The following is a 22,348-nucleotide window of genomic DNA, read 5'->3' on the forward strand; positions in this document are numbered from 1 at the left end:
CACTAACCCTCTAATGAGTGGTTTCGAGTTTGGTGTGGAGGAAGTTTTCAAGGATCAAGAGAGGAGTATGATACAATATGATCAAGGAGAGTGAAAGCTCTAAGCTTGGGGATGCCCCGGTGGTTCACCCCTGCATATTTTAAGAAGACTCAAGCGTCTAAGCTTGGGGATGCCCAAGGCATCCCCTTCTTCATCGACAACATTATCGGGTTCCTCCCCGAAACTATATTTTTATTCCGTCACATCTTATGTACTTTGCTTGGAGCGTCTGTTTGTTTTTGTTTTTGTTTTTGTTTGAATAAAATGGATCCTAGCATTCACTCGTATGGGAGAGAGACACGCTCCGCTGTTGCATATGGACAAGTATGTCCTTAGGCTTTACTCATAATATTCATGGCGAAGTTTCTTCTTCGTTAAATTGTTGTATGGTTGGAATTGGAAATGCTACATGTAGTAATTCTAAAATATCTTGGATAATTTGATACTTGGCAATTGTTGTGCTCATGTTTAAGCTCTTGCATCATATACTTTGCACCCATTAATGAAGAAACACCTAGAGCTTGCTAATTTGGTTTGCATATTTGGTCTCTCTAAAGTCTAGATAATATCTAGTATTGAGTTTTGAACAACAAGGAAGACGGTGTAGAGCCTTATAATGTTTACAATATGTCTTTTATGTGAGTTTTGCTGCACCGTTCATCCTTGTGTTTGTCTCAAATAACCTTGCTAGCCTAAACCTTGTATCGAGAGGGAATACTTCGCATGCATCCAAAATCCTTGAGCCAACCACTATGCCATTTGTGTCCACCATACTTTCCTACTACATGGTATTTCTCCGCCATTCCAAAGTAAATTGCTTGAGTGCTACCTTTAAAATTCCATCATTCGCATTTACAATATATAGCTCATGGGACAAATAGCCTAAAAACTATTGTGGTATTGAATATGTACTTATGCACTTTATCTCTTATTAAGTTGCTTGTTGTGCGATAACCATGTTTCTGGGGACGCCATCAACTATTCTTTGTTGAATATCATGTGAGTTGCTATGCATGTCCGTCTTGTCCGAAGTAAGAGAGATCTACCACCTTAATGGTTGGAGCATGCATATTGTTAGAGAAGAACATTGGGCCGCTAACTAAAGCCATGATTCATGGTGGAAGTTTCAGTTTTGGACATATATCCTCAATCTCATATGAGAATAATAATTGTTGCCACATGCTTATGCATTAAAGAGGAGTCCATTATCTGTTGTCCATGTTGTCCCGGTATGGATGTCTAAGTTGAGAATAATCAAAGCGAGAAATCCAAAATGCGAGCTTTCTCCTTAGACCTTTGTACAAGGCGGCATGGAGGTACCCCATTGTGACACTTGGTTAAAACATGTGTATTGCGATTATCCGGTAGTCCAAGCTAATTAGGACAAGGTGCGGGCACTATTAGTATACTATGCATGAGGCTTGCAACTTGTAAGATATAATTTACATAACTCATATGCTTTTATTACTACCGTTGACAAAATTGTTTCATGTTTTCAAAATAAAAGCTCTAGCACAAATATAGCAATCGATGCTTTCCTCGTTGAAGGACCTTTCTTTTACTTTTATGTTGAGTCAGTTCACCTATTTCTCTCCACCTCAAGAAGCAAACACTTGTGTGAATTGTGCATTGATTCCTACATACTTGCATATTGCACTTATTATATTACTCTATGTTGACAACTATCCATGAGATATACATGTTACAAGTTGAAAGCAACCGCTGAAACTTAATCTTCCTTTGTGTTGCTTTAATACCTTTACTTTGATTTATTGCTTTATGAGTTAACTCTTATGCAAGACTTATTGATGCTTATCTTAAAGTACTATTCATGAAAAGTCTTTGCTTTATGATTCACTTGTTTACTCATGTCATTACCATTGTTTTGATCGCTGCATTCATTACATATGTTTACAAATAGTATGATCAAGGTTATGATGGCATGTCACTTCAGAAATTATCTTTGTTATCGTTTTACCCGCTCGGACGAGCAGAACTAAGCTTGGGGATGCTGATACGTCTCCGACGTATCGATAATTTCTTATGTTCCATGCCACATTATTGATGATATCTACATGTTTTATGCACACTTTATGTCATATTCGTGCATTTTCCGGAACTAACCTATTAACAAGATGCCGAAGAGCCGACTTGATGTTTTCTCGCTGTTATTGGTTTCAGAAATCCTAGTAACGAAATATTCTCGGAATTGGACGAAATCAACGCCCGTGGTCCTATTTTGCCACGAAGCTTCCGAAGACCGAAGGAGAGTCGAAGTGGGGCCACGAGGCGCCGCCACACTAGGGCGGCGCGGCCTAGGTCTTGGCCGCGCCGAGCTGTCGTGTGGGGCCCTCGTGTGGCCCCCGCGTTGCCCTTCCGCCTACTTAAAGCCTCCGTCGCGAAACCCCCGCATCGAGAGCCACGATACGGAAAACCTTATCGAGACGCCCGCCGCCAATCCCATCTCGGGGGATTCTCGGAGATCTCCTCCGGCACCCCGCCGGAGAGGGGATTCATCTCCTGGAGGACTCTTCACCGCCATGGTCGCCTCCGGAGTGATGAGTGAGTAGTTCACCCCCGGACTATGGGTCCATAGCAGTAGCTAGATGGTTGTCTTCTCCTCATTGTGCTTCATTGTTGGATCTTGTGAGCTGCCTAACATGATCAAGATCATCTATCTGTAATGCTATATGTTGTGTTTGTCGGGATCCGATGGATAGAGAATACTATGTCATGTTAATTATCAAGTTATTACCTATGTGTTGTTTATGATCTTGCATTCTCTCCGTTATTAGTAGAGGCTCTGGCCAAGTTTTCGCTCTTAACTCCAAGAGGGAGTATTTATGCTCGATAGTGGGTTCATGTCTCCGTGAATCTGGGGGAGTGACAGAAACCCCTAAGGTCATGGATGTGCTGTTGCCACTAGGGATAAAACATTGATGCTATGTCTAAGGATGTAGTTATTGATTACATTACGCACCATACTTAATGCAATTGTCTGTTGTTTTGCAACTTAATACTGGAAGGGGTTCGGATGATAACCTCGAAGGTGGACTTTTTAGGCATAGATGCATGCTCGGATGGCGGTCTATGTACTTTGTCGTAATGCCCAATTAAATCTCACTATATTTATCATGTCATGTATGTGCATTGTTATGCCCTCTCTATTTGTCAATTGCCCGACTGTAATTTGTTCACCCAACATGCTTTTATCTTATGGGAGAGACACCTCTGGTGAACTCGTGGACCCCGGTCCTATTCTTTACATCGCATACAATCTATCGCAATACTTGTTCTTTATCGTTTTCTTGCAAACAATCATCTTCCACACAATACGGTTAATCCTTTGTTACAGCAAGCTCGGTGAGATTGACAACCTCACCTGTTTCGTTGGGGCAAAGTACTTTGGTTGTGTTGTGCAGGTTCCACGTTGGCGCCGGAATCTCTGGTGTTGCGCCGCACTACATCCCGCCGCCATCAACCTTCAACGTGCTTCTTGACTCCTACCGGTTCGATTAAACCTTGGTTTCTTACTGAGGGAAACTTGCCGTTGTGCGCATCACACCTTCCTCTTGGGGTTCCCAACGGACGTGTCAACTACACGCATCACGCCTGGCCTGCCTCAACAACAACCAAGCGTGACGAGAAGAAATCCCGTAGCCTTGGTTTAATCTCTGCTGACGAGGAGAACGTCATTCTTCCAGCTTTGGCTTCGCGCCCCAATCCTCCTGCCGGTTTTACTGTGGTGTTCATGTTGTTCTTGTATCGTGGTTTATCTCTGCCTGCCCACGAGTTTCTTCGGTGTCTTCTTCATGTGTACGAGATACAATTGTGGCAATTGACTCCCAACTCCATCTTGCATCTTGCCATTTTTATCACCCTCTGTGAGGCTTTTCTGGGCATCGAACCTCACTGGGGTTTATGGACAAAGATCGTCTTTGCCAAACTCTACAGTAGTAGCGGTGGTTCCTTTGTTACCAGTGGAGTTGGATTCGTTGTCCGCAAGGAGGCAAATTACTTTAATTTCCCAATGAGAGAGTCAATTCAAGGATGGAGGCTGAAGTGGTTCTACCTCAAAGATTCATCGGCAGCTGAAACACGCCTACCGAAGTTTGTTGATGTTCCTGAAGCTGTGCCAAAGAAATCTTGGAAGAACATATTGACACCCGAAGAAAAGCCTATAGTCGATAAATTGTTCGATAGAATTCTTCGGATCAAAGAGTCTGACGGCCAAACTATGATGGGTACTGAAATAGCGGTAGTTTTCCTGAAACGCCGCATCCAACCAGTTATGTCCAGAGCCCACCTGATGTGATTATATTCGGTCCTATGGATGTAACTAGAGTCAATGTCGCAGAATTGTCGGAAAAAGAACTGCTAGATGAAGTCAGACGCTTAACTCATTTTAGCTAAGAAGACTCAATTCCGCTTATAGCTCTTTAAGATCATTTCGATTCTGATCATCAACCAAGTGAGGTAATTCCCTTCTTTTGTTTGTAATATTATTTGCATCCGGTATACACCTTTTGTTAAATCTCAATTCAAACTGTCAGGTTATGTTACCTGCCGAATGTTTCCCAAATGTATCGGATGACAACCTTGAAGAGGGTGTTTCTACTTCTCCCTTATAATCCCGTGCTGAAGTGAATGAAATGTTTGAAGATGAAGACAATGATCCTGCCAATCTTGAGGCTCTTACTACAGATCATAGATCCTTTGCTGACAAATTAAGCGATACAGCGGAGTCGAACCATGACAATGATGTTGATCATGCTTTCCTTGTTGCTGCAGCTTCGGAGAAGGCCACCGCTCAATCGCCGAAGAGATCCTCTGCCGGTTTCGCAGATGAGGATGACCTGCTTGAATTGTGAGTTTCTTCTCTTAATCCAGGAATTCCTTTGTATTTGATTGCTGATTCTGATTGATGTATATTATTTTAGCGCTGAGGGATTTATAGAGCCTCCTTCGAATAATGCGAAAACAAGCTCCAGCAAGCCAACTCCTGCAGCTTCGGAAGCTTTTGCTCGAGCAGTGGCTGCGACTGCTCAGCCTTCGACAGCTTCCTCCCTTCCCAAAGGGAAGGAAAATCCCTCGCCACTGGTTGCCGCGGTTATTCCTTCTTCTATTGAAAACCCTGTAAGTTGTATCGTTTTCCTTGATGATGATTGTACTTCTACTAGCCCTCAAGTCTATACTTGACTGTTGGTAGTCAAGTGTGGACTTCAAAAGGATATACTGTTATTTAACTAATGCTAATTCTTTGAATTTTTCCTCCTTTTACAGGATATTCAAGCACTCATTCTCTTCGCTTGAAGCCGATAAAATTCAACTTCAAGAGGAGGTTGAATCTACCTCTTCTAAGCTTGACAATGCAATAAAATTGGCTGTTGCTGCCCGCCAGAATGCTGATTCTTTGAAAAAAGAACTCGATGAGCTGAAGGATGTAGAAAAGCAGAAGGCTGAAACCGAAGCCCAAAGGAAAGAAAAGGAAGATCTTCTTCGCCAGTCTGTCTTGGTTTTGCTTGGTAATTTTCAATGCCTTATCCTTGAATTTCTTTTCTTAACTCCGTTGAATTTCAATCTTCTATCGCTTATCTTCTGTAGAAGCTGCCAATATTCCTGTTGGACGAGGAGGCAAGCTCTCTGATTCTTCTGCTGATGCTCTATCCATGGCCATTGAGTCTGGTGATCTTGTCCGTGCTCTTCTCCAGAAGAACAAAGCCGTTATGTCAAGGCTCCATGCTATGATCTTCCCCAAAGCCCATCAAGAGAAAACATTGGAGCAACTAACGGATGCTTTTGATATCGATACCGAGGCTACTATCGATATATTCAAACGTACCTCGCGTACCTACGACGCTCTCCTTGCTTTCCAACTTATGATGGGATACGGCTTTAAGGCCGACATGGAGACGATGACAAAGGAGCTGCCGAAGGATCAGGACGGGCAAGCTATTGATCTAAGCCTTCACAAAGCGTCAGCGCGTAAATGCGCATTACAACTTCTTGGATTAGTTTCAGCTAACAAGTCATCTGCTGGAAAAGCTGGCCCAAGTTTATCGACCCAAACCCAAGCTCCTTAATTCTCTTTTTGTTATTTATGTAATCTTCACCGTTTGGTTTGAACAACGCCCTTTTTAAAAGGCCTTTTTGTAATGAATTCCGCATTGGCAGTGTAGCCAGTATCTTCTTCTTTTAATCGTAACGTTCCTGGGCTTTGAATGTATGCTCCCGATGGGAGTAAACCAATTGTTTCCTCATATATTCCTTGACACACTTACCAGTGTATCTTGCAGGTGGCTCCTATACCTTGCTTTGTCGAAGGTTCCTCGGCCAATGATTCTGAAAACGATCGGCTTCAGCGTATGAAGACGCGTATTCGTCAGTTGGAACAGGATATGCGTGGCCTCCATGTTATGGATTCTATTATAAAGAAGAAGGGCGAACTAGCCATTGATGCAGAGCGCTATGCAATGACTGAATTGCACAAGGCAACATAAAGTTTAACTGTAAGTGCTTTTTTCTTCTTTAGTTTCCTTGATGCCGCCAAGAATCTTTTGATGCCATATCTACCATCTCCTTCGACAGTCATAGCTTTGAATTTATCAGAAGAGAACAAACGCATGCATGAACATGTAGATGCTTTGATCAGTCTAGCATGTTTTGACGAAGTCCTCTGGAAGAATCAATCAAAGGCTGCCAAAGTCGCTAAATTTCAAGATCGGGTGCATCAAGTACACCGGTTCTTTGATAAATGCTACACTGGATTGAGGATGATCCGGAAGACGATGTTTCCTTGAAATGAAGTTCCTCTGACATTGCTGACTTTGATGTCGAAGTTTAGCAATGCCAAGAAGGTCCAGAGTTTGATTCATGCACAACTTCTTGCAGGAGCTGAAACAACTTTTGCTTTTGTGCTATCGAAACATCCCACTGCGAATCTAATGAAAATTGCAAATGCTGACGGTGATATAAGTCAATGTTATCCTGCAGTGAAGGTTCCTGCTGCTATTGTAATCGAGAGGCTGGAAGACAGCTCAAAAGTAGATGCCCTAGCAGAATCTTCATAAGAACAAATTTGTGCTCTTATTGTAGCGATATTTGTCTATACTTGATACTTTATTGCAGCCGAATATTCGGGTGCATTATGATGTAAATTTTGTTGGAGATGTCATATTTTGCTATTTTTGGCAAAACACGATTTCCTCTTGATATTTTCTTCAGGTGTCGTTGACACATTTTTGTTGTCCAAGGAGCAATTCTTGATTCCCCTTAGAAATTTCTTAGGCATCGTTGATGCTATTGCTCGAAAGTTATCGAAGGCGAATTCTTTGAGAGATCAGCTCATGTTGCAGGTTCGATGAACCCGTAGTAATTTGCAACTTCGCTTCAACCGATGATGGATGTTTTGGCGGCAGCCCCCGAGCGAATCGAATCGAGGGAATTGTGCCTGCCGTCGACTCCGTCGCTCTTTAGTACTTCCTTTGTTTGAAGTACCGGCCTGGGTCTTTTTGTTTTTCCTTTGTAAGTAGTCTTTATCCTCGCCATCTGCAACACTCACTTTTTTCTTGAGGCTTTTAGCAAAGGACAACTGTGTATAATTGTAAGTTCCAGTTGTTTTACCTTCTATTGCAGCACTCATATTTTGTCCAGGCTTTAGATGGTAATTCGGGCATAATCATTGAAGACGACCCTCGATCTTTTTTATCGAGTTCATTTGGTCAAACTCAATATTCGCGGTATTGTGCGAAAAAATCTTGAAGAACATGTTCAGGTGTCCCGAATCAATTTTAGTACTCAAATAAACAAAAACTGATTCTTTATTAATAAGTCGATGTCGATAACATAAGATAATGCTTCTTATAGCTAAAAAGCCTTATTTAAAGTAAATTCCTAAGAAAGATAAAGGTGCAGGTTGCTGCTCGTCTTCTTTATGCAAGAGAAGAGTCCTTCTTGTCGTTATCCGCGCATAAGGAGCCGGTGGCTCTGGAGATGCCGATAGTTTCCGAAGCGGCATTGATGTTTTCCTTGGAAGTACTTGTGATGATCGCCAGATTGCTAGTTCCTTTGACTGAGGTTTTATCATGAACAGCGGAAGGTGCAATAGCTGGAATTGCCACTATATAATCATCTGGCTTCTTCTTCAATTTCTGGATGCTATCATCCTCCTTGAGTTTGAGATCTTTATCTCGAAGAGCTAGCTGTTTGGAGGGTAAGTCGATAACTTCTTACTTCACTCTAAATTTAGCAGCAATCTTCTGAAACTCGTGATCACAATTATCCGAGCGAGAGAAACTTCCATGGACTGTAATATTAGTCACATTGTTGCCTGGCATTTTTAGCTTGAGATATGCATAATGTGGCACATCCATGAACTTAGCATAAGATGGTCTCCCAAGTATAGCATGGTACTGTGATTCCCAATTCACTACCACAAACTCAATCCTTTCTTTCCTGAAATTGTCAGGTTTCTCGAAGAAGACACTCAAAGAAATCTTGCCGAGAGAATATGCTGGCAAAGTAGGTACGATGCCATGGAAACATGTATTTGATTCTTCTAACATGTTGGTCGCGATGCCCATATTTTTGACTATGCTGGCGAATATCAGATTCAATCCGCTGCCGCCATCCATGAATACTTTGCTCATACTAAACCCCCCGATTTGTGCTTCGATTACCAAAGCGGCATGACCTAGTTTTGGGATATACATCGGATCATCAGCTCTGCTGAATAGGAAGCTCTGTGATGACCAGTCGATGTATTCTGGAATATTTGCCATGGTACTTTCTGCGAGGTTGATTTCTTGTGTGAGCTTCTTCATCTCCCTCCAGGAAACACCAGTTCTGAGAATCATGCTCATCTGCCCCCGTGGTGGAGGGAAGGCTGCATTAGAATTGCGAGTTTGAACTTGCTAAACTTGGTGTTGAGGTGGAGGTGGTGGCGGATTCGTCTGCTGCGGTAGCCTTGTGTCGTAGAATTTTTGCATTTCAATGAACTGTCGACAATCTCTAAGCAGATGACTCGACTTCTTAACGTTATCCTTAGAATCGATATATGCATGCAGGTAACAAGGAGCATTTAGCTGCTCAACAAAGGGTAACTCTGGGACCCTTGGAGGTCGCTCCTTGTAGTTACCACGGTTTCCTCCTGAATTACTGCGATTGTTATCTCGACGATCATCATGCCTATCATCACACTGATCATCTCGTCGGTCGGAATATCCAGCAACCACAATGTAAGTATCATCGTATCCAAGGTCTTTTCTCTTCTTGCGGCGGTCTCGTCGATGACCCGAATCATGTCTCGGCTGGTCATCATCATCGCTGCGTGGGCGTGGTTTTCTAACGTGATCTTCTCCATCAGCCCAGCTATTAGCAATCTCCATTAATTTGGTGATAGTTTTTGGTTTCTTCCGGCCAAGTTCTTCGATATATGATTCTCATCAGATACCGTCACTGAAAGCGTCAACTGCTCTATCGACAGAAACATCTTCGGCAGCATTTAAAAGTTTGGTAAAGCGCCTGATGTATGTGCGCATTGATTCCTTCGGCTTCTGCTGACAGTGGCGCAATTCTTTGATTCCAACCGGTGTTCTGTAAGTTGCCTGAAAGTTTTTTACAAAAGCATCGACTAAATCGTCCCAGGACTTAACATATCCTTTCGGCAGGCCTCTCAACCATGCCCGTGCCGAATCTTTCAAGTAAATCTGCAAGCATTGCATCGCTGCTATTTGATTTCCCTTGTGTAAGATCACCGTTTGGAGGTAATCATCTATCCAAGACCTCGGCTCCTGTTGACCATCATACTTGGCCACATCAATAGGAGTAGGTTTGAATCTCTTTGGTGGCATTCCCTCCCGAATCTTGTAACTTAAACAATTGGATCCTCGCAGCTCGCCATCGTATTCATGGGTTTCTTCAGAATCATCGCTATCATATCCTTCCCTTGCAGCACGTCAATGTCGGGCCTTGTCGATTCTGCTTTGTGCTTTGCGTGATGTCATCACAAGCGTCTTTTGAGCGATGCCTGGACCCGCTGCCTTGATGTATAGTTTTCTCCTTCCTAGGGGCGAGTTTGTCCCCAAGGATTGCGAGGCTTTCTAGGGCACCTCGATGGGCTTGTGCTACCGGCCCATCGGCTGTCGGCTGATGGTTGATTAATTAAGCTGCGAGGTTGGTTGTTGCACCTTCGACAGTCTTTGGGCTGAGCATGCCTGCGGTGTCCATAGTAATAAAGGAGTTAGACAAGTTTGAAGTTATCTCCCTTGCGTTTTCTTCCGAAAGTCATGGCATCCTTGGTCGATATCTTCCTGAACCTTGTTGGTTGCTTCGAGAGGTGCTACCATGTGACATTCTACGTCGTTCGCTGGATTGTTCAGCTCCAAGTTTGCTTCGCTCAAGATTGGCCCGCTCGTTTGATAATCGCTCTCGATTCCTTTGCAGGATAGTATGGTAAGCATTGAGAATTCCTGCCGAAGTTCCGGAAGGAAACCGAGTATTATTGGTCATAGCAGCGCGGGCAATTTCCCACTCTTCCTCAGTAATAGTATAGTCGCTATCATCGTTACTGGCGTTGTTTTCATCATTGCGGTGCATGTTGTTACGTGGGGTGCGCTCTCCTTCGTCTCCGTTGACTGGGTTGAGGATCAAATAAATTTAATGATGTGCCACCTTCCAGGTGGCCGCCCTGACGATGATGTCGATACTTTCTTCATATGAAGAGTAATTGGCGCTACAGACGAACGGTGTATCATCTGAACCCAATCCATGCCTAGTGTCGCAGTTGAGGCAATAGTACAACGTTAGATCCGACGACGTAGAGTCATCGGATCCAACAGACATAGTCTATGTTGAACGGCGTGGAGTCGATGGTGATGAAGATGGTGTCGATGGTGATGAAGCGATCGTGAGATCGATCGAAACCGGAGTCGATGCAGTGGATCCTGCTGCCGCTGATGATGGAGTCCTTGTTGTGTTGGAGACGAACGGATCGAGCAATCGAAAGATGCCCTCAGTGTTGATGCGGTAGTGGACGCTCCCGAACGTCATATCGAGCCCGCCTTGCAGGTCCGAAAAGATCGGACGAGATGAGTCGATGTGCGGAGTAAACTCAAAGGACCCGAATCGAATTGAGTTCCCAGAGCTTGGTGACGAAGGGGCCGATGAAAGCGTCGGCGATGCGGGTGGAGTCGTGGTCGACATGACTGAAGCAGCCGATGACGAGTCTTGCGCCAACAGGTTTCCCACAGACGGTGCCAATTATCGAGGGTACTCCTCTGCAATGCCCACCTTTTGGGGCTTAGGGTTGACGGAATCCTGCAGGCTGACACGAGACATCGGATACCAAACAAACGGGGAGAGAGATTTACCCAGGTTCGGGGCCCTCGATGAGGTAAAACCCTTACTTCCTGCTTGTCTGATCTTGATTATTCAAAATATCGGGTTACAATGGGGCAGCCAAAGGGTTGGACTAAGATCTCGTCAAGAGGCTAAGATTTCGTATGACCTAGCTCTAGACTTGCGGTGGTTATGGCTAAGTTGATTGTGTGTCCCTCGGTAGACCCTCTCCTGGCCCTTATATTGTGAGCCAGGTCTCGAGAGGTCTGTCCGGGTACGACTAGGTTACAAAGAGTTCTACGTCTAAACTTTCCTTGTTCTTCGTCTTCTTGCCTTGTTCATCAAGTATATTTCTTCGGAACCGACATGGCGGCCCACCTTGGTCAATGGATGATCTTCATGGGCCCTTGGTTGGGCCACAAGAGGTAGCACAATACGGGTTACCCGAAGGGTAATGCCCACATCATACAACCTCCACCAATCCATTTCTCCTCTAAGTGAGGGGAACTCTTGGGATCTAGATCTTGAGTCATTTGTTGATTTTCTCCATTAATTGTTCTTCCTCTCTAATTCCTCCCTAGCTTGTTGCTTTGGTGAGATTTGAATGTTAGGGATTTGAACACCTTTGGTGTTCTTGATTTTGCATCCTTGCATAAGTGTTGAGCTCCCCATTACGATTTGTTCGCTGAGAGACCGTGAGCTTGTTACTCTTGGAGGGGTTACCTTCTGCTTGGCTTGGCGGTTGGTGCTCCGATGACCTCTTCATGGAAGATTGTGAAGAGGCACTGGCTTATCCTTCATGGAGGTTGTGAAGTGGTTGTGGAGCTTGCCATCTCCGGAGTGGAGCAAAGGGTAGCCATAAGAGAAAGGCCTTTGACCTTCGTGGTATTTGCTTGGAGAAGAAGGTGAGACTTCGTGGCATTCAGGAGACCTTTGTGGTAGCCCGCACTCTCCAACATGATGTACCTCACCTTGTGTGGGGGAACATGGGAATATATCTTCTTCTCCGCGTGCCTCGGGTTATCTCTATACCCGAGTTTTCTCTCCTTGTGATAGCCATCGTGCTTGATGTACTTATATCTTGCTATCACTTGTGTTACATATATCTTGTGCCTATTTTGCTTAGCTTGAGTTGTTGTTGTTGCACTTAGTTGATCCTAGCATATTTAGGTTTTGTGCTTGCAAAATTAACGTTAGTTTAATTCCACATTCTTACAAGCTAAATCCGTAATAGTTTTTAAATCGCCTATTCACCCTCCCCCCCTCTAGGTGACACCTCGTCCTTTCACTCTTGCCGTTGAAATGGGGTGTATTGTTCTCGCATGCATCAACGATCTAGTTGAACAAAGATCTATGCATTCGGTACCGGCGGCGAAAGAGATGAGGCGGGTATTTGGGTATCTCGGCGAAGTAATCCCGCATGAGCATATTGTGCCCAAGAGCGCGGTTCCGGGGGATGCACAGTCGTCCCATGGACGACCCCTTACGCTTCTTTGGCCTCACGTCCAAGATCTTGACCCCTTCCGCTTCTTCGCCGCAAGGATTACGGTCGTTTGCAATTCCTCCAAATCGGAGTCGTCGGAGGAGGAAGAATCCTCCATCAAGAACAGCGCGCATAGGTCCATCTACAAAGGTGGCAGCAGAGAACGAGTTACGGGCCCGCGGTGGCGGTGAATCCGCGGCTATTGACCAAATTGGAACGGTGGTGAGGGTGCCATCCCTTGGCGGCAGCGAGGCGTCCATGGTGGCGGCGAATCTGCGGCCGATTCTGATGGATGCGTTGAGGATGTGGGCGCAGCAACGTGCGGAACGGACACGGCGACGCGGCGTGAGTATTTCTGCCGGACATATTCGAAAGGGAGGGCCCGCGGCGGCCTGGATCTGCGGCGGCGGCGGCAGATATGGGGCAGAAGGAAACGTGGAGGAGCTGAAAGTTCCTTCACGCCAACGCTGGGGAGGAGATGGAGTTCGCGGGCAGTTGGGGTTTCTGCGGCGCGGAACTGAATGACCCGGATAGAAAATTTCGTATTAGGGTCTGATGCGGTATCTGAACTGCCTTTTTTTTTTTGCCTCTAAACCCGCAGAATGGCGGTTATTATGCGGATGGGGTTCGATGCGGTGTCTGCTAGAGATGCTCTTACCAAGAAGGATTGCATACCCGTTTTTTGCCTCTCTTTTTTTTGTACTGGAACCAAACTTGAATTAACCAGCTAGCACAGCAAAGTCACTGGCTACAAGAGAACGGACGAAACCTGGAGCATCACCCGGCCAAACTACCTGGGGAAGATGTGTGCTCTCTTTTCTGGCAAAGAAAAAAGGCCCGACCTCTGCATCCATCCATATCCACGATGGTCTCGATCAAATCTAAAAGGAGCTTGTACCGATGTCTTAAACTATAGAGGAGGCCACCATTCTCACCATTTCCGTACTCAACATCAACGGTTAACGCAACTCCCGGCCCGGACCGTGGCCCGTGGGATCAACTGTTATCAAACATCACATCACATGGACCAAGTTAAGGGTTTGGAATCTTGAATAAGATCGCTGCATAAAATTCATTGTTCTCTCGGTTCGCCGATGACTAGTCATTGCTGCACCGCCAGTAGTCTTTACTGTCGTCTTATATTGCATGTTCGGGAAAAAAGTGTTGCTGCCACCAGCTGCTTCTGTCCTCTATCTATATTTCAATCCTGGAGTCCTATGTTACTATGTTGGTACGTTTACATCATCATCGCAAAGTCTCTGGACAAGTATGCTCTCTAGAAGGGTCGGCCTTTCCAAAACCGCGAAGTCATTTTTGCAGAATTAAAGTGGAGGCGCGGGCAGGCATACACACTACACATATGAAACGTTGGGTAGACACGTCAGTGTCAACACGCGTTGGCATCAAGTAAACCAAAGGAGCAAACATCACGTGGATACGCATATCTTGCAAGACCTCAATCCTCAAGCCGCGAGCGGCTGCACCGTCGTCAAAGGATCCTACGTCAGAGCTAGCGATGCGGTCACGGTGCGGCCGCCGCTGACGATCGATACATGTCGTCGCCGGCGATGCCACGGCGGCTGAATTTCCAAAGTCAGCATCGGGCCAGCAGCTTGATGTACAAAAAGGTTTTTCCAGACCAGGCCTTAGTTTTAATATTCATTGGCGAGTAGGTCTTAGATTTTCTAGCAGTAGGTATTCATCTCACGAGAGTGTTGAATCGAAGACAACTGACCTTCAGTATCTCCAGATCAGATGATTCCCTCTCTTGTGTCATAGTAATACCTGTCATTTCTAGCTTTGATTAAGAACGCTGTCAGAAGCCTCTTGCATTGCAAAATCAACCTTGGAAAGTTATTGTTCCTTTTGCCAGTATATACCTCTAGACACATTCATGTGTATATCACTTACCTTTCATTCAGGATATCACCACATTATCACTCTGTTATGTGGTTCACTTGTTCTTTTGGCTGTTAAAGAGTCCTTTTGCTTGTTATATGGAAAAAATATATGATGATAACGCCCCGAGATAAATGTAAAGTTTCTCCATCGTGTTGTGTACTTGTGTGGACTGTGGAGGTCGGTGTTCTTGATGAAAGCTATAGCTTGTACCCCTGCCCCCTATTCTGGATGGCAGTGAGGATTCTACTAGCAAGGAGTTCTGGTGAAGTGGCGATTGTCTCCAATTATATTTTGTCTCGGCAAAAATATGAGAGTTACTACAAGCCAATAATCCAAAGTAAAAGAGAGTGGATCATGATCATCGTTTGGTTGCTTGGTGTACACCTGACGACACTTATCAGAATCATGATAAATCTGGTTTGTAATGGCAGCTCGTTTGCGATCTTAGTTATTGGTATGCTGTTTAAATGCTTGAGTGTTGTCGTTTAATTTCCTCATGATATGTGCTAGGAACTGTAGAGGTTTATAATTTTATGATTTTCCTGAGAATTTTTGCGTTCACCAAGCAAGTTTAGTAATGGGCTGAGAATTTTTTTTTTTAGAGGATTGATCGATGCCTAATTTTATGCTGTGAAGGTAGAGTTGTTGTTTGATCGATTGGTAGAGCTAGCACATGGCTTGTTGACCGATTGGCTAGAGCTGGCATGAGTAAGAGCTAGCGAATGGTTATCGATCGATTGCCTTGAGCTGCGAGCTGTGCGAATCTGGCGGGAGTAAGCGGGCAAGCAGCGTATCGTGGCAGTATTATACGGACTAGTTGCATCGTACAGTTTTGTTTAAACGGCAAGAAGCAACACTTGGTGGAACCGCCGCTAGCTTGTCCATTTACAGGTATACCAGACGACGTGTTGCTTTGTGAGCCCAGCATGCGGTCAGCGTGTTGCATCAGACACGGGGAGGAGCCGGCCGTGGCGAGGAAGATGAGGTAACCAAAAACCTCTTCTGTCCATCGGCTCGGCGTGACACCTTTGCCTGGGAGTTCTCCAACAGCTCTGGCTAAATCGCGGCGAAAATTCTGCCACATATCCATCCTCCTGCCTCCGTATGTGTGGTGTGGGTAGGGTCAAAATAGGCTATGTTAGCTGTAAGAAAATCGGTTAGTCTGAACTAGCTCATGCTTCAGCGGGCTTATGCGGAGCGTGGGGGCTGGCAGCCGCATGCGTAACGTGCCGCTGCTAACTTCGTTACACCTGACTTAAGCAAGAGGTTGCAACACAAGTGTCCATCACTTGCTGATGCGACGCGTTCACAACCTGCAGGAATGGTGGATCCATAACCGCAGAATAATTCCAAAAAAAAAAGACCGGAAGGGCTTTCGATTCAGCTGTCGTGCTAACGCCCCAGCCAGGAGTATCATCTTGAAGCAGAGTAATGCAGTTTATCGCCACAAGACTGGTCGAGCAAATCTTTTAGGACTTGCAGCAGTGGAATTTGGCAGGAGCTAGGAGTGCTACATTGAGGGTGTAAGTTTTTCTCAGTTTCAGGTGTAATGCTCTGCTGATTGCTTGCAATTTGGCTGCCTTCTAGTGGAGTATAAAACTCCCGATGGATCTCCCATATGGAAGAAACACAGGATGCTCAGATCTGACAGCACGGTGCAAATCTCCGCGATGTGGCCATTTCCTGACCAAACAAAGACGAACGAGGGAGGATGCAGGGCCAGGGAACAGAGTGTGTGACAATCTGTGAAATAGATGGACGCGTCTGCTGCACACTGTAAAGGACAACAACAAACCGACGATGTGCCGTGGAAAATAAATATAATCGAAGTCTTGAGTCAATTTTATTAGAATTTTCAATGGAAAAGTAGAATGGTGCGTCCAAGATCAGCCGAGACGTCAAATCTCGTTCAGAAAATGGCCAACCTTAGCTGGTAGCGTTCTCGGAAAATGCCGCCTGGGCAGTGCTTTACCATCTATGCTCAAGGCATTGAGGATGGACAGTTCACGCGTCACGATCACACGCCTCGCACTAGTTTCAACCTCCAGCAGCATGTTTCGACTTGCAGGAACCCACGGACATTATTCAAGGGTACATTTCTTACAGAATTCTCAAGTTAACTTTGCTCAGAGTCCATTTAACAGAAACATCACAGGAAAAATACAAGCACTGGGAGGCCTTTACGACTGCCTCGGTCGGTGGTCATCGCTGTGCGGTTACAAAACCGGGGATTGGATGCGAGTCCACAGTGCACCCGCACACATGATGTACAGGTCCAATTTGGTACACTAAGCTTCCTACAACAAATGCTATTGTACATTACAAAGGGTGACCAGAATAACAGCTTATCACCACAGCGAGCATTTTAGCTCTGCTTACATCATCTTTATGGTACAGATTAGCTGCAGGCGTTCTGTTCTGGGGCCCATGCCTGCTTCTCCAAGCCTACTTCTCGCGTAGATACCGCGAGGGACAGAGTCAAAACATATTCTAACAAGTCATGCTGGGGCTGCATTTTGGAAGAATGGATGGTCTAGAGCTTCTTGGGCAGTAAGGCGCTCCGAAGGCTCGAATCTTAAAAGACCATATAGCAAGTCTGCCAGGGTTGCCCTTGAATGGTCAGCATTTCTCGTAACCAAGTCCTGAAGTTGCAGATATGTTAACTGAATCATCTTCACATTACCAAACTCTTCAGTTCATACTCTTTTAAGTCGCAAGTTAAAGCACTAGAGTTCTACTAGACAGCAACCCAGTACCTACTGTTCTGGATTAATACAACTATAAAATAACATTAGTAACTGACTGGATAAGTGAAATTTATTTACCTTCTGTATTTGCACTCCAACAAACCTAACTAAACTATGTGTTAAAATTAATTATGAATATGCATTACCGTACAGTCTTAAGCCAGTTGGAGAAGAATTATCTATCCATGTGCAGTTACATATTTAAATAACTTGTCTATCCATGTCCAATACTCTAAACATAATCAAAAGCTAAACTAGGGACCATAAAATGCACAAGTTTTTTGACAATTGAAAGAACAGCTTGACCAAGAAAACCGTGAAGGCAGGATAGGAAAAATGAAAACCTTTAGCCGGTGTAGTTTTCTGACTGCTCTGATGCTTTCTCTTGTAACAGCGCCTTCAGGCCAATTTAGACGTGTCCCTCGTCTAAAGTATTTCTGAGCTGATGAACTGCGTATTCCAAGCAACATACAGGACGTCAGTATGACAGATGAGCATAACAATAAAGGACCGATTAAAGAGAGAATTGCATGCAATACTCAATACTCCCTCCATATCACAAACAAATGACATTATAGGCATTTTTGGTCAAACTTCTAAAACTTTGACTGTTAAATTGTTTTGATTACTTAGATTGGAAACTTGAAAATTATATGTATAGAGTTGTCTCAAAAAAGTAATGTCACAATATCATATTTTGTTGAGTTGTATACATATAATTCAGTTAAAATTAGTCATCGAAGTTACATCCTAGAAGGCCATGTCAATGTCCACAAATGTTGCGTGTTTGTGAACTGGGAGTAGCACAGTATTAACTTAAATGTTTATGTTTAAGCTTACACAATGATGTACAAATGTATGGAAGTTCGAACAGTTTTATTGTTCAATATAACGTTAAGAAAGAGGCATTAGCATAAGCAACATAAAATTTATACATTGGGAGAGGATCATAACATGTTAATATGTTCCGCAAAAAACTCCAGCAAATGCTTCCACAAATTACCATTACAAGAGCCATGTATAAGCCAATAAAAAAGAGATGCAAGCTAAGACTACTTGTCATCAGTACCAAATCAGTAACTATTATAAACTGTACAACTTAAGAAACTATAAACAAAATAAGTTGGATTGTGCACGAAAACAAAAGAAATACTTTTTACGGGTGGGACGTGCCAATGTTTTTTAATGTTATCATTTGGTTGAACTAAAGTAGGATCACGGGGTGCCCTAATGTTGACCCATTTGCATCTCTAAGGACACAGGTCGAGATGCTTGGTTTCTTAAAGACAGCACATGGAGAAATGAAAAAATGATAATCAACCTAACAGTATAAGTACGAACCTAGCTTTCCGTATCATGTGTTCTGGTACGGGACCCAAAACTCTCTCCATCATTGCTAGGTGTTCCAGGTTCTCATGCGTCTGAAACAATGCTTCCCCCTAAAAAATTTAAACATTAGGAACATATGTTGGTAAAAGAGGAAAGACAGGATCACAAGCAATCTAACCGAGCATAGCTCCACGAGGATGCAACCAACGCTCCAGATATCACATGGCAAACTCCAGCCTAAGCCTACAAAGGAGCATTCAGTTACGTCAGAAACTCAAGATTCTTCTCTGGATGAAGAAACATTAGCAACTACTTCAGCAGTTGGTCTAAGCTCAAGAAACGGGAGAAAACATAAGTTCTTATTCAACACAGAAAGAACATTGGTTTAGTCTAATCAATTGTTATCAGTAGCTCAGCACAGTAGCATTACATGAGCACTGTGCAGGTTTCAGGCTGACATATAAAAGCATTTGTACTATATAACTATTTTATGTAAGACCTACGGTCTTCATACGGCCAGAACCATCAAACATAGAGCTGAATATGTTCTTAGACAGACCATTTCACAAGGAGGAAGATGGGTCATATAGCTATTTAGCTAGTACATCGATTATTCAAACTAATACAATCTTCAGGCCCATACATTACTGGGCATGTCTGAAGCCCAAACTAGACTCTTAACAAACCAACAGTGCTGACATATATAGCATAAAAAGCAGTAAATATAGCCATCCTAAAAACACCCTTTTCCCTCATTAGAAGAGGCAGGTCCATCTCTAAAATCCTACAGAGCAAAAACTAAAACACAGAAGGAGGAAATAATGGCGCAAAGGAAAAACTGTCAGATGCCCAAAAATGCCAACCTATAACATGCACACTACTATTCTACATAACCAACCAGTAGTTTGCAATCAATCTCTGAAATGTCTGTAGATTATGTATCATTATATTTTTTCCATTGGCCCTATATTTGAATCTCCAACAATTTGAAGGTTCTTTCTTACTAGCCAACACTATTCTGGAAACGGGAAGAAGTTGCTCTTCTAAATAAGTGTAGTCACTTATAGATAAACAAGAGTATCGACTAGCATGCATCATACTTGGATTCCTAGGACCATAAATTACATTTGTTTTCTGTTCTTTACAAGCATATTAAAGAACAGACAAACCTATACCTCAAGCAACAGGAAACGAAAGCAAACCTTCAAGAATAACCAATTTACCTAAGATTATTTCAGGTGCCCTGTAATGCCTCGTAGAAACAATCGAGTTATGTTCCTGATTATCAAAGGCGGTACTACCAAAATCTATCAGCTTTATGGCACTGGACTTTGGCAAGCACTTGAAGTGCATCTCATCTTGTGAATTCTTCTGTACAGCCCCAAGTGGTCATTCAAGATAACTGCTAACACCGTATGCCTAATTTCAAAATAGAATATGCTCACTACAAAACTTGTTGAGATTAAATACCTTGGTGCTTGGAAGCTTTATATAGTCAGAAGATACAAGGAGTATGTTTTCTGGCTTCAGATCAGTGTGAATAAGCCGTAATTCGTGCATATCTATTTTACAAAAAGAAGGAAAAGATGGTCAAGCATGCCACTTGAAAGTAGGAGAAGAATGAATCTGTAACTGCCAAACTTGTTAAGAACGGATATGCAGAATCAAGCAATCACACACATGCTACAGATTCCAACAGTTGTCGTCCAAACTCCCGCACAAGTTCCACAGGGAAAGGTTGGTATCTATTTCTCTTTAGAAAATCATACAAGCTTGGCCCAAGCTTCTCAAATACCTGACAAAACCATTGATATCCATTGAATAAAAGTTATCTTTATTTTGTTTCCATATCAGGGAACCGTCATGAGAAAAGATCAAAGAGGAAAGAGAAGCAACTGTTCTAAAGTATTAGGACTACATTATCATGCTATGTGCACCAGCACGCCAGCATCTCTCACTATGTATAAGTAAGAGATACTGAGAGGGCAGGTAAAATTAACTATAAACAAAAGAGGAATATAAACAGGACTTTAATGAGTTACTGGAATGTCAATGCAACAACAGATACTTGGAATCAACTTGCAAAACTTGCATAGACGAACAAAAAAAAAAAAATCAGACTTACAATGCATATATGATTGCGATAGTCGAACCATCTTTGAATTTGGACACAGCTGGTCATCAATGAAAAGACATTAAGTAAGAAACAGACAAGAGTAAGATTCTATGATTATGTTTGTTGAGACACTAACAGGGATCTGTATCTCTCGTTTTCTGCAAGGCGATTGAGCACATCAATCTCAATCATTGCAGCATCTCGGTACTTCCGGATGCTCCGAATAACTTTTATTGCAACATATTCACGTGTTTCACGATCCCAACATTCCAAAACTCGTCCAAAAGTACCTATGAAAATCACACTCGTGTTGCTCTACATTAGAATAAAGGCAAAAACTCCGAGTACAAGAGAACATGCCATATTGAAGGAAACCCGAACCTTCACCCATTTTGCTCAAGATTTTGTCTGCATAAAAAAAAGTAGATTGTCAATAAACAATAATGCAGGACATGTACAATACCAAAACTAAAGCATTCGCACTTTCGACTTAGACCTATCTTAGGTACTGTGAAAGAAAAAGTACATAGGCCAATCAAGCTTATAAGCTAATACAGACATAAATGTGGGAAATCTGAATGGAAACTTTGCTTCATCATCCCCTTTGCCCAAAGCAAAATTAGCAAGTTCTATAAAACATAGAGCAATCCCATCATTCATCCGTGTTGCTGAGGTGAACTTTAGCCAGATATTTGTTTTTCAACAACTGAAACCAACTATGATAAGTATCTGGCAGTGCCAAATAGGATATAAGGACACTCAAACAGAGCACAGATAAATGCCACCATTAGTTACGAATTATGCATACATATTAAGTCGTTGTCCAGCTTTTTTTCCTAAACCAATGTGCACATTAACAAATATTTCTCCACCATATGTTTCTCAGAATTATATGTATAATAAAAAACCAGTTATGAGAGTACACAATAGCTCTAGGAGTTCTATCAAAAAAAAAAAGCTCTAGGAGTTAACAAGAGGCCCAAGAGACGGGTGCTTACACCGGCGAGTCAAGTTTTCGCCTAGATCAAACACGTAATGGCCGTCGCGATCGTCATCCCTCCACGGCGGCGACGCGCCGCCCCTCGCTACCTGCAACCGACGGCAGGGCAAAATCTAGGTCAGTAAAGAACCCGAACACCCAAGCCCCAATCGTAGGAATAAGTACCCTAAGTAATGGATCATTACCACCTCCCGCTCCGGCGGCGGCGCGCCGGCGCCGTCCAACTCTTGACGCGTGCGCTTCCGCGACCGCGACGACTCCATGGATTCCGATTCGATTGGGAGGAGAGAGAAGGGGGAGAGAGAAACCCTAGAGGGATGCGTGGTGGGCTGAGGCCCAACAGCGAGTGGAGCAGGATAGATTCGGGATGGGCCCAACTGCCCTAGGATTCCAAT

General features: G+C 43.6%; 1 protein-coding gene across 3 annotated transcripts; it reads right to left on the reverse strand.

Annotated features, from left to right (window-relative positions):
* Window positions 1-16,872: 16,872 nt before the first annotated feature.
* On the reverse strand, window positions 16,873-22,255 carry LOC124661421 (serine/threonine-protein kinase AFC3-like). 3 transcript variants are annotated; one of them, XM_047199276.1, is made up of 12 exons: window positions 22,139-22,255; window positions 21,952-22,042; window positions 21,335-21,361; window positions 21,090-21,243; window positions 20,963-21,011; window positions 20,518-20,632; window positions 20,308-20,399; window positions 20,061-20,205; window positions 19,016-19,080; window positions 18,850-18,947; window positions 17,853-17,958; window positions 16,873-17,403 (listed from the first exon to the last, which is right to left on the reverse strand). In XM_047199276.1, exons 1-12 carry the CDS (start codon window positions 22,214-22,216, stop codon window positions 17,260-17,262), a joined length of 1,164 nt encoding a protein of 387 aa, XP_047055232.1. In that variant the 5' UTR covers window positions 22,217-22,255; the 3' UTR covers window positions 16,873-17,259. The 3 variants fall into 3 exon arrangements, with proteins under 3 accessions (XP_047055232.1, XP_047055230.1, XP_047055231.1); XM_047199274.1 differs by having other exon boundaries at window positions 20,061-20,208; window positions 22,139-22,219; XM_047199275.1 differs by lacking the exons at window positions 20,518-20,632; window positions 22,139-22,255 and having other exon boundaries at window positions 21,090-21,361.
* Window positions 22,256-22,348: the final 93 nt, after the last annotated feature.

The sequence above is a fragment of the Lolium rigidum genome, chromosome 6 (genome assembly GCF_022539505.1).
Source record: "Lolium rigidum isolate FL_2022 chromosome 6, APGP_CSIRO_Lrig_0.1, whole genome shotgun sequence".
In the NCBI taxonomy this organism is placed as follows: Eukaryota; Viridiplantae; Streptophyta; class Magnoliopsida; order Poales; family Poaceae; genus Lolium; species Lolium rigidum.